This window comes from Schistocerca serialis, chromosome 2 (assembly GCF_023864345.2).
Source record: "Schistocerca serialis cubense isolate TAMUIC-IGC-003099 chromosome 2, iqSchSeri2.2, whole genome shotgun sequence".
NCBI lineage: Eukaryota > Metazoa > Arthropoda > Insecta > Orthoptera > Acrididae > Schistocerca > Schistocerca serialis.
The window spans coordinates 594,929,900-594,944,028 of NC_064639.1; the positions used below are offsets into that span (position 1 = coordinate 594,929,900).

The 14,129-nt window shown below is 38.3% G+C and overlaps 1 protein-coding gene across 2 annotated transcripts in view; it reads left to right on the forward strand.

Moving 5' to 3' along the window:
• Window positions 1-14,129, forward strand: part of LOC126457615 (phospholipid scramblase 1) — a 160,187-nt gene that overhangs the window by 95,442 nt on the left and 50,616 nt on the right. For both annotated transcript variants that reach the window (XM_050094070.1, XM_050094071.1), the window contains exon 5: window positions 7,642-7,859. In XM_050094070.1, coding sequence (XP_049950027.1) covers window positions 7,642-7,859 — 218 coding nt within the window. The remainder of the gene's footprint in view (window positions 1-7,641; window positions 7,860-14,129) is intronic.

Here is a 14,129-nt window from a genome sequence, read left to right on the forward strand (position 1 = left end):
CACCACTGCAAGTCCTGCAGTAGACAGTGTGAACATCATTCCTGCAAAGGCTCAAGTAGTGAAAGTTTAATTATAACCACCCTATATATTGAGTATGCAGAAAAACCTCTCTCTTCTTCCAGAAATTTTTTGGTCACAATATCCCGTGTGGCTGGAAAGATACAGGTGGATCCAGTCTTTAACAAAAGTTGCAGTGCAAGTGCCCAGAATGAAGATGTTTGCCAAATGAAAATACAGACAGGTTTCATAAACATGACTGCACATTTCACTGGATAGTTTTGTTAAGAGAGCAAACACCGTGATACTAGATCCATATTCAGGATGACACAATTTCAAATTCCTGTCCGGGTACCCAGATTTAATTCTCCTGCAATTTCCCAAAATAATTTAAGGCAATTCTGAAATAACATGGCTGACTTCCTCCTCTCATCTGAGCTAATACTCCATTTCTAACGACCTCATTGTTGATGAGGTGTTAAAAGTCTGATCATCGTTTCATCAAACACTGCAGTAAAACGATCTCACAGGAGTCTGATTCTGTAGTCATGTTCTGTAAAACAGAAGCAAACTGAAAGCCAGGTATATAAAAATGGGTCGAATGAGTCTGTGTTGCATATTATCATTCCAGTGTACCCATGTGAGGACTGCCATTCATGGCATAGCTTTTGGAATATTTTGATATCTCTCTGGCACAGGCATGATGACAATGATGTTAGGGGGCCTTCTTCAGCTGCCATGCATCTACATCATCATTGGTACTTCTCAAAGCCTGTTAAGGGGCAAGTAATATGTTGCAAGTGCACTATCAGTACATCACCATACGAGCTCAAATTACTCTGGTTTACAATTTTGGTAATTTCATGGGATGTTACATGATGCTCTTACAGTTACTAAATGAAATCAAGATGAAACTGTATTGTATTTTTTGTGATCTTTAAACATAGTACACAAATTACATCATGATATCAGTCAAATCAGTAATGATATGATGGTAGATGATGGACAGTGCTATGATGGTTACTTTTGAGTTGTACTGTACATTGCTTCACATAATGGGTACAATCTGAAAGGAGATGCGTATTAAAGAGTTCAGAAAATAAATAAATTATAGATATTTCCAGAAAAAAAACATACACAATGAACTAAGGAATATTTGAACTCTGCAAACAGTATCATCACCACATTATTCTGGTAGGTTACAGGCTCTTACACTTAAAAATTTATACTCATTTGTCCTTTTACACACACTTGCATATATAACAAAAATGGATAAATTGACTTCACACATACGCCTCATGTTGTTCAGCCATCCTGCTGCTTATTGTGCCAGATCATATCCTAAGAATTCCTGTATGCTGTAAAAATAGTCCTCTACTATGATTGATCCTAGATGATTCTAAAATTCTGTAGCTCTGTGATGTTCTTTATTAGTGTTGGGAGATAATACCATAATTTTATTCTCATGTATGTAACACCATTGCTGCACAGTTTTTTGAATTTGTGTTTCAACACTGTCTCCTATCACCTCCTTCAGGATTACCTACCATGCTGTGTATTGTTCTTCTGTTGACATGCCTGAAATGAGCACCATCCGGTGCCTTGTGTGCAATTTTAACATGTATGGAAATATGGGTGTGTGATTTGCATTTATTTATTTAGCATTTGGCAATACAAACTGAACTTCAACTTTAGTGTTTAAAGTTATGTGAGCGTATTTTTGTGGTGAGATGTATGCAAATATTTCATCTCCTTTATTTAATCTTATGATTCAATGCTAATAGTTTTCAGTGCATAGTCTATTAAAGGGCACTACTGTAATGACTACGACTTTGATGTTGAGACTAGAACACATCGTGCATAGTAAATAAAAGATTTGAACAGCCATCTGAGGTGGTGTACAGATGATGCTGTTGTTTATCATGTAGGAAAGTCATCATCAGATCAAAACTAATGACAAAATGATTTAGGAAAGATATGTGTGTAGTGCAAAAATTGGCTGTTGAGACTAAGTAATAAAAAGTATGAGGTCATCCACATGAGTGTTAAAAGAAATCCATTAAACTTCAGTTACATGATACATCAATCAAATCCAAAGCCCATAAATTCAGCTAAATACTTAGGATTTACAATTACAAAAGACTTAAATTGGAATGAACACGTAGAAAATGAAGTGGGGAAGGTGAACAATAGACTGCATTTTATCGACAGAACACTTAGAAGATGCAACAGATCTACTGAAGAGAGTGCCCACACTACACTTGTCAATCCTCTTTTGGAGTACTGCTGTGTGGTGTGGGATCCTTCCAGATGGGATTAACAGAGTACGTTGAGAAAGTTGAAAGAAGGGCAGCACATTTTGTATTGTCGAGAAATAGGGGAGAGAGTGTCACGGAAATGATACAGGATTAAAACAAATACATTTCTTGCTGCTGCAGGATCTCCTTACAAATTTTCAATCGCCAACTTTCTCCTCTGAAAGTGAAAAATTTCATTGATGCCAATCTACATAGGGAGAAATAATCATCATAAATAATGGAAATCCGAGCTGGCACGGAAAGATACAGGTGTTCTTTTCTTCCACACACTGTTCAAGAGTAGAATAATAGAGAATCAGCATGAAGATGGTTCAATGAATCATCTGCCAGGGACTTAAGTATGATTTGCAGAGTAGCCATGTAGATGTAGATGAAAAACTCAGATTGGACAAATCCTTTATAGTCCACAGCTCGTGGTCTCACGGTCACGTTCTCGCTTCTTGAGCACGGGGTCACGGGTTCAATTCCCAGTGGGGTCAGGGATATTCACATGCTTCAAGATGACTGGGTGTTTGTGTTATCCTCATCTTTTCATCATCATTCATGAAAGTGGCAGATTGGACTGAGCAATGTTTGGAATTTGTACAGGCACTGATAACGGCGCAGTTGAGCATCCCGCAAACTAATCATCATCATCATCATAAATCCTTTATAAACATAGTTACAATGACATTTTATCAGAATGCAGAAGATCATTCATTTAGGTGCATGGGACTTCAGGACAAGATAGAAAACAGCTTTTTACATCAAAGTCAATGTAATTATGCAGCCTTTTTATTTCTAAAAGGGTCTGCATGCTACTAAAGCTCAAAAATTCAGTGTCACACTATGCCAAGTTGTGCAAAAATATAGCCCCTAAATGAACCTCTATTTTCACTTGCCATATTGGTGTTATGGACGTGAAAATAAAATTGACTGTAATCTTTGCCAACAAATCTAGGGCCAGTGTGAGGTGGATGCCTACTCGTAGTTACTTGTAGCTATGACCAATGCCAATGATTGATTGCCAGTCATGCAGTCAAATGATAATGGGTCTTCAGCTTATTTATGTACAATCTCCTACAATTTCCATTTTAATTGTTATACTTTTTGTGAGTCAACTGCCAGTGCTTACATCAAGCATCAGTCCACTGCAGATATTCCTGCATTTAGCTATAATTTTCTGGTGTTTCATTTTCTCTGTATAGAACAGCGTCATTTATGAACAGCCTCGAGGAGCTCTATTATCCACCAGATTGTTTCCAAATATTTTGAACAGTAATAGCACTGTAAAACTCTCAAGGGTGTTCTTGAAGTTTGCTTTTACACGAGACAAGCGTTCTCCATTAAGAATAATCTGTTGGGTTGTAATCAAAGAGCTTGTCCAATATTCCATAAGTGCATATTTCATTCATTAGATGGCATTGTGTAACTATAAAAAGTTCACCCACAGAAAATGCATTGAAAATGTGTTCCAAGTGCCATTAAAAAAAAAAAAAAATTAGTGTCCTTGAGAGACAGACACAAGTGCAGAAGAAATGTGTGCAAACAAAATTACAAACACAAGTAGGCCTAAACATACAAATAGGACAGAAACCTTCTGTAAACATATACACAGATTGTCATGGGTGTGGTCTATCAAAAATTTTATGTTCTTGTAGTTATATGCACTTAACATGAAAATGAGGGGAGGGGGGGGGGGGGGGGGGGGTTGCCAACGATGTTTATAGGAATGATTTCTCATTTGTCTAGTGGTGTACAAAATCTGAAGGTAGTACTGGACTCTAACAAGAACAAAAATATGATCATCATTGAAATACCACATAGATATGACCTTATAAAAGAGTCATGTGTAAATAGAGAAATTATTAAGGCCAACAAACAGTTTGAGGAGATCTGCAAAATGTATCAAAACACTCAGTTTCTATCTGTTGACGGCTTACAGAGAGACAGTTTCACAAAGCATTGAATGCACATAAATGGAAAGGGTAAGCGACTTCTCAGCTATAAAACTCTGGAAATGTTGACCGCAGATAGCAAAAGAATAAATCATGTGTCTAAAATAGCAGAACCAATTGTTGGGTGCCAACCACAAACAATAGCACAGCAGCAACCACCAACTGCAGCAGCTACTGCTACTTTAGCAGAACCAACACCAGTGGCAGCTAAATCAGCATCAACAAAAACAAAAGTATTATCAGAAGCAGCAGCAGCAATAACCGAAAAAGCAATGTCATCATCATCCCAGTCAACAGCAGCAGAGCCACAGTCACAAGTGGCAGCAGCATCCCCAGAATCATTATTGTCAGAAAAACAGGCAACAAGAGAAGAATCAACATCAGTAATGGAAAATGCTACATCAACACCATCAGAAGTAATAGAAGCCACTCATCCCCCTAAGAAGACAAGAATTTCACCTCCATGCCATCTTAAGGATCAGTCAACACTGGAAAACTCATCAAGTGTTCATATACTGAGGAAGAGGAAAGCAACTGTTCCATCCCATCTCAATGGTTTTTTGCTGAAGGGCTACAGGAACACCACAGAAAGATAAATACAAGGGAAACTTAAACTGCACTATGATTTCGATAAATGAACACTGGCTTAGCAATCAGGAACTAAAATTAACTGTACCATTTGGATATGTGATGGCAACTAGCTACTGTAGAACAGGTACTAAATGTGGTTGTGTATCTGTATATGTTAAAAATAGTGTGAACCTAATCTATGAAATTGTAGATGGAAGTGGTCTGTGCATAGAAGCAAAATTTGAAGCTGCAGCCATAATGTTGCCCAAACAGGAAATTATAATAGCTTCAATATACCACCCACAAAAACACAATGAAGACCTGTTTGTGGAGTTCCTGGAGAAACTGATACTCTTGCTACTCAAATACATAGATTACAGTAATTAGTTTAAAGAATAGAAATGTTGACCACTTGCTAAATACAGTAAGATCCCTGAACTTCAGGTGGGTAAATGACAAACCCACAAGACAGGAAGCATGTCTATATAACATAATATGTAATTTTCATCTAAACAAAACAGAATTTGACACAGTCAAGCTATGGCTCAGACAAACTCTTTAACAGTGAAGCAACTGAAACTTTCACAGACTGGAGAAAAATTATAATACCAATTAATGAATCAAAGCTAAACAAGTTGATAAGTAAAGTGAATTTAATAATTGAGATAAAATAATAACTACTGCTGGTGCAAATGAATCTACCACCAAATTTTTAGAACTGTTAACTGAAAATTTTGAACCATGTTGTCCTAAATAAAATATTGAAGCAAAATCGTTACACCAAACCACAAAATTTAAAAAGCTGGCACACCTCACATCTAAGTAAAATAAGAATCATAATGCTACTATATCATGATAGATCTAAGCACAATAAAGTATATGAAAGTGAAAAAGATTTACGGGTCTAAAATCAAGGAGCTAAGTGCAAAGTATATTATACATATATACTGAACTCAGTGAGTAAATGCAAAGCTGCATGGGAAATTATTAAAACAGAAATAAACTGTGGTGATAAAGTATACCATATAGCAATTCCACCTGCTATTCTGAATGCACATTTTGTCAGTCCTCAATCAGATAACAGCATAATGGCGGATGTGAGTAAGACAAGAGGCAATGGCAGTATTTAAAGCAAGGTTATATTGGTCAGCACAATACTCTTAAAGTCCAAATTATGCTGACATGAGCTGTGTAAGTAGTTTGTGTGTTCGTTGACTGCATTTAGCTTGTTATCACACTAGTTCCAAAGGAATTTCCACATAGTGTTTGATTTAGTCTGTGTGTCTATTAACGTCTCTTTGTGATGCCAGTTAGGTCAGTTTTATTTCTTTGAAATTTCATACTATGTACCATCATGAAGTATTCCATAAGTTGCTTAGCCAATAAACTGTCTCAAACATACAGAATGCAGAAGATGAAACATAAAATTCAATGTCAGCTCTTACAACATGAAAAGAAACTTAGAAAAAATATCAGATAATGTGTCATATGTTGCAGCTGATGATGGTGAGTACGTATAGTCTCATATATTATCAGGTGGTAAAACACTGAAAAATGATCAGTGGTGATCTGTTCCTTCAAAAGAACAGACACCACACAGATCAAGCAGCTGTGAAATACTATGTGTAAATGGAGGGGGCTCACTGCTGCCAGCTGCAATGGGACATTGAGTGGAATCAGTGGTGACGAGCAAAAGTGTGTACCAAACTAGGATTTGACCCCGGGATCTCCTGCTTCTTGGACAGGTGCGGTAGCCACTGCACCATCCCAGACACAGCATTGTCGCAACTGCATGGATTATCTCGGTACATCTTACAGCCGATTCACACTCCCATTGTGTGCCACGTATCTGCAGTTCCTGTCCATTAAACTCCTGTTCACTACCCAGAGATTCCCACAGGAGCTCAGACGTCTTTCATGCATTCACACTGAAGGAAATGGATCTGTTGCCCAGCCAAGCTTATACAATTTATTTTTTTTTTTTTTTTTTTTTTTTTTTTTTTTTTTTTTTTTTTTTTTTTTTGAGTGCGTGGTGTGTGTTCCTTTGAAAGAACAGACACCACGCAGATCCAACAGCTTTGAAATACTCTATGTTAAATGGAAGAGGGATCCCTGCTGTCAGCTCAGCTGCAGTGGGACATTAAGTGGAATCAGCAGTGACAAGCAAAAATGTGTACCAGAGCAGGATTCAAACCCAGGATCTCCTGCTTGCTAGGAAGTTGCAGTAACCACTGCACCATCTGGGACACAGTGTTATCGCAACTGCATGGGTGATCTCGGTATGCATCACAGCAGTGATCTCCTGTCTATTTTCATATAGCATTTCACAGCTGCTGGACCTGTATGATATATGTTCTTTCGTAGGAACAAACACCTTGCATTCATAAAAATAATGATGAGCCTGGCTGGGATATGGATCCTCTTTGTTCAGTGTGAATGCATGAAAGACGTCAGACCTCCTGTGGGAACCTCTGAGTAGCAAACAGGAGTTTAATGGACAAGGACTGCAGATAGGTGGCACACAGTGGGCGTGTGGATCAGCTGTGAGGTGTACCGAGATAGCCCGTGCAGTGACGATAACGCTGTGTCCCAGAGGTGCAGTAGTTATTGCACCTGCCTAGTAAGCAGGAGATCCAGGGTTTGAACCCCAGCCCGGTACACATTTTCATTTTCACTCGTCGCCACTGATTCTGCTTAATGTCCTGCTGTAGCTGAGAGCTGTGATCCCCCTTCCATTTACACATACATTGTATTCTGTATGTAACAAAAGCATGTTGATATTGGTAACTTTAACTCATGTGATATGTGTTGTATTGCAGCATTGACTGGATTTGAGACAAAAAACAAGTTCACTATAAAGAACAGTGCTGGCCAGAAAGTATATTATGCTGTGGAGGATTCCGATTGCCTGACTCGCAATTGTTGTGGTCCTCTGAGGCCATTTGATATGAAGATACTGGATAATTTTAGAAATGAAGTGATTCATTTGAATCGTCCTTTGGCATGTGATACATGTTGGTTTCCATGCTGTCTTCAAGTAAGTACTCCTTTGGTTATTTCATTCATAAGGTATTTAGAACTTTAATGCAGAATGAAGTGGCACATTGATCATGAAGAACACTCGTTAATCAAAAAATGTTTCAAATCCTATATGAACCATCTAGTATTTCCACTAAACACGTAAGGCAAGATTATTTAATTTATGACCTGTTGTTGCACTTGTACACATCAAAGAGTTTTAGTTCCCAAAGAAGAAAATGAAACTGGTAGCATTCAGTCCCCTTCCTATTGTGGTTCAGAGTACAATGTGTTTGTATGAATGCCTCCACAGATAGGTTGCTCGTTACATGGCCAAAATGATAAATGTGTATCAACATAAATATTTTTGTACAGTAACTAACACTCCACAATGTTATCAGTTTCTGTTTCTATCATTCACTGTGTGCTTCATTGTTTACTCTTTGCCGGCATGCTCAGATAATTTTAAACAAATTGATTGTTTTTTGTATAATGACAGAAAAGAGTAGAAGATGCACCAGGCAAGAATGCAGTGGAACTAAAAATAAAAGTGACTGTGTTTTGACAGACGATAAATAAATTCCAAAATGAATCTTCCAGAACTGCTTGACAGATTAAAACTGTGGACCAAACCAGGCCTCAAGCCTGGAACCTGGCATTTCACTGACGACACTGTTTCCAACAGACCATACAACCTGCATCACAGCTCTCCTTATACCAGTACCTCTTCCTTACATTCCACATTTCACAGAAGTTTTTCTTCATACTTTGTGAGATGAACAGGAGTAAAGCTATGGGAGCAGGTCATGAGTTGTGTAGGGATTGGTCAGTGAGCATGAGAATTAACCACAAATATTCAAGTTCCAGGTTTGATTCCTAGTCTGACACATTGTCTTTTTAATCTGTAAAAAACTTTCATAAAGAAATTCTAAAAGACATGACAGTCATGAACCCTTCTAGAATTTCATATGACCATAGGCTACTGACATGCACTCTACAAATAGATGTACTGTGTGTCGCAGGAGGAATGGTCAGGGTTATGATGGGAATGCTCATTTGAAGCAGTAAACTCCATATGAACATGTGTCCTATTGCGAATGGTTTCCAAAATAGAATACATGAATGTACATTTGTTTTTGGGCGAGTGACATGGATGTATGTATGTGTTTTTGGCATACATGTTCAGTAACTTAGTAGATAAGAAAGCAGTAGTGTCATATCTCAATAAAGAATTTGAAACTTTCAACACAGGACAGGAGCATGTAGAAGAACCATGTCTCAAGTTGACCAAGACCTGCTGGATAGATATGTACCCAGTTGAACAGTTCATAACGGGAGCGACCCTCCATGGTATACAATCACTGTAAAGAATCTTGTAAAGAAACAGAGACCACTGCATAATAGACAGAAAACAAAGCATAGGAGTGTAGATAGAGAGATACTGAATGAAACATGTTTTGTTGTCAAGAAGCTTTCACTGACTACCGTAGCAGAATATTGCCAAAAGATCTTTCACGAAACCCAAAGAAATTCTGGTCCTACGTGAAGGCTGTTAGTATCGCCAAAGTTACTGTCCAATCACTTATGGACAAAGCAGGAACTGAAACTGAGAGTAGAAAAAGAAAAGCTGAAATGCTTAACTCCATTTCCAAACATTACTTTACAATGGAAAACCCAGGAGTGTTGCCCCAATTTAATCTTTGTGACACTGAAAAGATGAGTGAAATAAGTGTTTCAGTGGTGTTCTTCAAGGCCCGATGGAATCTCCATCAGGTTGTGTACTGAATTTGCAGCCGAGTTAGCCCCTCTTCCAACTATAATCTCCTGTAAATCCCCCAGACAAAAAACTGTGCCCAGTATTTCAAAGATAGCACAGTTCACACAAATTTACAAGAAAAGTTGTGCAAGTGATCCCCAACACTACAATCCAGTATCTTTGACACTGATTTGTTGTAGAGTCTTAGAACATATTCTGACCTCAAACATAATGAGATATCTCAAACAGAATGACCTCCCCCTGCCAGCCAGCATGGATTCCGAAAACATCGATCATGAGAAACCCAACTCTCACTCTTCTCAAGAGTTACCAAAAGCTTTGGATCAAGGCAGTCAGGAAGAGGCTCCATTTCTTGATTTCCAAAATGCGTTTGACTCAGTACCACATCAGTGTCAAAAGCACTGACCACATGAGGTGTTAAGCAAAATTTGTGACTAGATTGAGAATTTTTTGGTAGGAAGGATGCAGTATGTTATCTTGGATGGAGAGTCCTCATCAGATGTAGAAGTAGCTTCAGGTGCACCCCAGGGAAGTGTGTTGGGACCCTTGCTGTTCATTTTGTATCTTAATGACCTTGCAGACAATATTGATAGTAAAATCAGGCTTTTCGCAGGTGATGCAGTTATCTATAATGAAGTATAATGTGAAAGAAGCTGCATAAATATTCAATCAGATCTTGGTAAGATTTCAAAGAGGTGCAGAGATTGGTAACTTGCTTTAAACATTCAGAAATGAAAAACTGCACACGTCACAAAACAAAAAAACAAAAATGTTTTACCCTATAACTATACTATCAATGAGTCACAATTGGAATAAGCCAGCTCCTAAAAATGCCTAGGTATAACACTTTGTAGGGATATGAAATGGAATGATCACATAGGTGCAGTCAGGGGGAAAGCAGGTGGTAGGCATCCATTTACTGGTAGAATACTGAGGTAATGCAGTCAGTCTAAAAAGGAGATGGCTTACAAATCACTCCTGCGATTCATTCTAGAATATTGCTCAACTGTGTGGAACCCCTATGAAATAGAACTTCATCTCAGAGTAGCACTTGGAACATATATCATTAATTATTTGCTGGATGTATTCCAATCTCTGTCTTCCTGTACAATTTTTACCCTCTACAGCTCCCTGTAGTATTACCATGGAAGTAATTCCATGATGTCTTAACAGATGTTCTACCATCTTGTCCCTTCATCTTGTCATTGTTTACCATATATTCATTTCCTCGCTGATTCTGTGGAGAACCTTTCTGCCTGCACTAGTCCGCTTTTTATGTCCTCCTTGCTCCGTCCACCATTGGTTATTTTGCTGCCTAGGTAGCAGAATTCCTTAACTTCATTTACTTCATGATCACTAGTCCTGATATTAAGTTTATGACTGTTCTCATTTTTGCTACTTCTCATTACTTTCGACAGATCCTGTAATTCTTCTTCACTTTCACTGAGGATAGCAGTGTCATCAGCAAATCATATCATTGATATCCTTTCACCCTGAATTTTAATTACATTCACTGAACCTTTCTTTTATTCCTACCATTGCTTCTTCTATGTATATATTGTACAGTAGACTACATCCCTGTCTTACACTCTTTTCAATCCAAGCATTTTATTTTTGGTCTTCCCCTCTTTTTATTCCTTCTTGGCTCTTGTACATATTGTATGCTACCCATCTTTCCCTACAGCTTACCCTTATTTTTCTCAGAATTTCAAACATCTTCCATTTGACATTGTTTAACACTTTTTCCAAGTTGACAAATCCTATGAACATGTCTTGGTTATTCTTTAGTCTTGCTTCCATTATCAACCACAATGTCAGAACTGCCTCTCTGGTGACTATTTTTGCTAAAGCCAAAGTGATTGCCAACTAACACAGCCTCAATTTTCTTCTCCTTTCTACAGTATATTGTTCTTGTCAGCAACTTGGATGCATGAGCTGTTAAGCTGATTGTGTGATAATTCTCACAGTTATCGGCTTGTGCAACTTTGAAATTTCATTTTGTTGCCACTTCCTCCAATGATTATAGAAATTCTGATGGAATCTTATCTATTCCATCTGCCTTATTTGATCTTAAGTCTTCAAAAGATCTTTTAAATTCTGATTTCTAATAACGGATCCCGTATCTCTTCCCTGTCGACTCCTGTTTCTTCTTCTATCACGTCATCAGACAAGTCTTTCCCCCATTATACAGGCCTTAAATGTACTCTCTCCACCTATCTGCCCTCTCCTCTGCATTTAACAGTGGAATTCCCTTTTCCCTCTTAATGTTGCCACCTGTGCTTTTAATTTCACTGCCGGCCGAAGTGGCCGAGCAGTTCTAGGTGCTACATTCTGGAACCGTGCGACCGCTACGGTCACAGGTTCGAATCCTCCCTCGGGATGTGTGTGATGTCCTTAGGTTAGTTAGATTTAAGTAGTTCTAAGTTCTAGGGGACTGATGACCACAGCAGTTAAGTCCCATAGTGCTTAGAGCCATTTGAACCTTTTTTTTTTTAATTTCACCAAAGGTTGTTTTGACTTTTCTGTATGCTGAGTCAGTCCTTCTGACAATCATTTCTTTTTCGATTTCTTCACATTTGATATGCAGCCATATCATCTTAGCCTCCATCCACTTCCTATTTATATAATTCCTAAGTGACTTGTATTCCTTTATGCTTGAATTTCCTTGAACATATTTGTACGTCCTTCTTTCATCAATCAACTGAAGTATTTCTTCTGTTACCATGGTTTCTTCACAGTTATCTTCTTTGTACCTATTTTTTCCTTCCAGCTTCTGTTATTGCCGTTTTATGGATGTCCATTCCTTTTCAACCGAACTGCCTACTGAGCTATTCCTTTTCACAGTAACTATAGCTTTAGAGAACTTCAAGCATATCTCGTCTTTCCTTAGTATTTCTGTACCCTGTTTCTTTGCGCATTGATTATTTCTGACTAATCTCTTAAACTTTAGCCTACTCTTCATCATTACTAAATTTTGAACTGAGTCTATATCTGCTCCTGTGTACACATTAAATCTAATATCTGATTTTGGAATTTCTGCCTGGCCATGATATCTAACTGAAATCTTCCCATGTCTTCCAGCTTTTACCAAGTATACCCCCCCTCTTGTGATTCTTGAACAGAGTATTCACTGAAATTTATTCCAGAATTCAATTAGTCCATTTCCTCTCTCATTCCCAATACCAGGCCCATATTCTTGCGTAACCCGTTCTTCTGTTCCTTCCTTACAACTGTGTTCCAGTCTCCCATGCCTATTACATTTTCGTCTCCCTTCGCATACTGAATTATCTGTTCAGTGCCCTCCTATACTTTCTCTCTCTCTTCATCTTCAGCTTGTAACACCGGCATGTGTACCTAACTGTCATTGTCAGTGTTAGTTTGCTGTTGATTCTGACAGGGACAACCCTATCACTGAACTGCCCCACTCTCTCTCCGCCATACATTCCTATTCATAACAAATCCTACTTCTGTTGATACTGCTCTATACTCATCTGACCAGATATCCTTGACTTGACTCCATTTCATTTTACTAACCCCCACTATATCCAGATTGAGCCTTTTCAAGATTTTCTAGCTTCTCCATCATGTTCAGAATTCTGATATTCCATGCTCAGACTCATAGAATGTTATTCTTTTGTTGGTTATTCAATCTTTTTTCACATGGTCACCTTCCTCTTGGCAGTCCCCTCCAGCAGTACTGAATGTGAGACTGGTCTAGAATACTTTTCCAACGGATAGATCATCATGACACTTTTTCAGATATGGGTGCACATTATGTGTCTGTAATGCAGTGGTTTCCATTGCCCTCTGCATTCTCATGCCAATGATCATTGCTAATTCTTCCACCTTTGGGGGAATTACCCAAATGCAAGAGAGTGCCCTGCACCTCTGTCTACTTCTCTGCCCTCTTTGACAGGGCCGTTGGCTGACTCAGGGCAACTTCTTATGCTCAAAGTCTTTGACTGCCATTGCTGATAATTTTTATTCTAAATGTAAGTGGTGGTGGGGTTCGAACCTAGGACCAAGGATGTTTTGATAACTAATCAAAGATGCTACCCTTAGACCAAGGCTGCAACTAACAGGGGATATGAAGGACAGCATGAATGGTTACAGGTTTGTTTGACCCGTGGAAGAGTGTCATAGAGATACTGAAGAATCTGAACTGGCAGACTCTTGAAGATAGACATTAACTATCCTCAGAAAACCTACTCACAAAGTTTTAGGAACTGATGATGACTTTGTGAATATACTACAACTCTCTACATATCACTCACATAGGGACTATGAGGACAAGATTAGACTGATTGCAGTCTCATGGGGGCATTTAACCCTTCTACTACCAGGGCTTTTTTCTCTCACTAAGTACCACTTGGGTCGTATAGACCCCAAGGAATTTACATCAGATGTATTGGCAGTATTTTAATGTACTAACATAAAAACATAAATTACAGTTGCTCAGTGTAACAGTAATAACTATAGTTTCATAGCTGTTACATTCAAGAAATAAAAGGA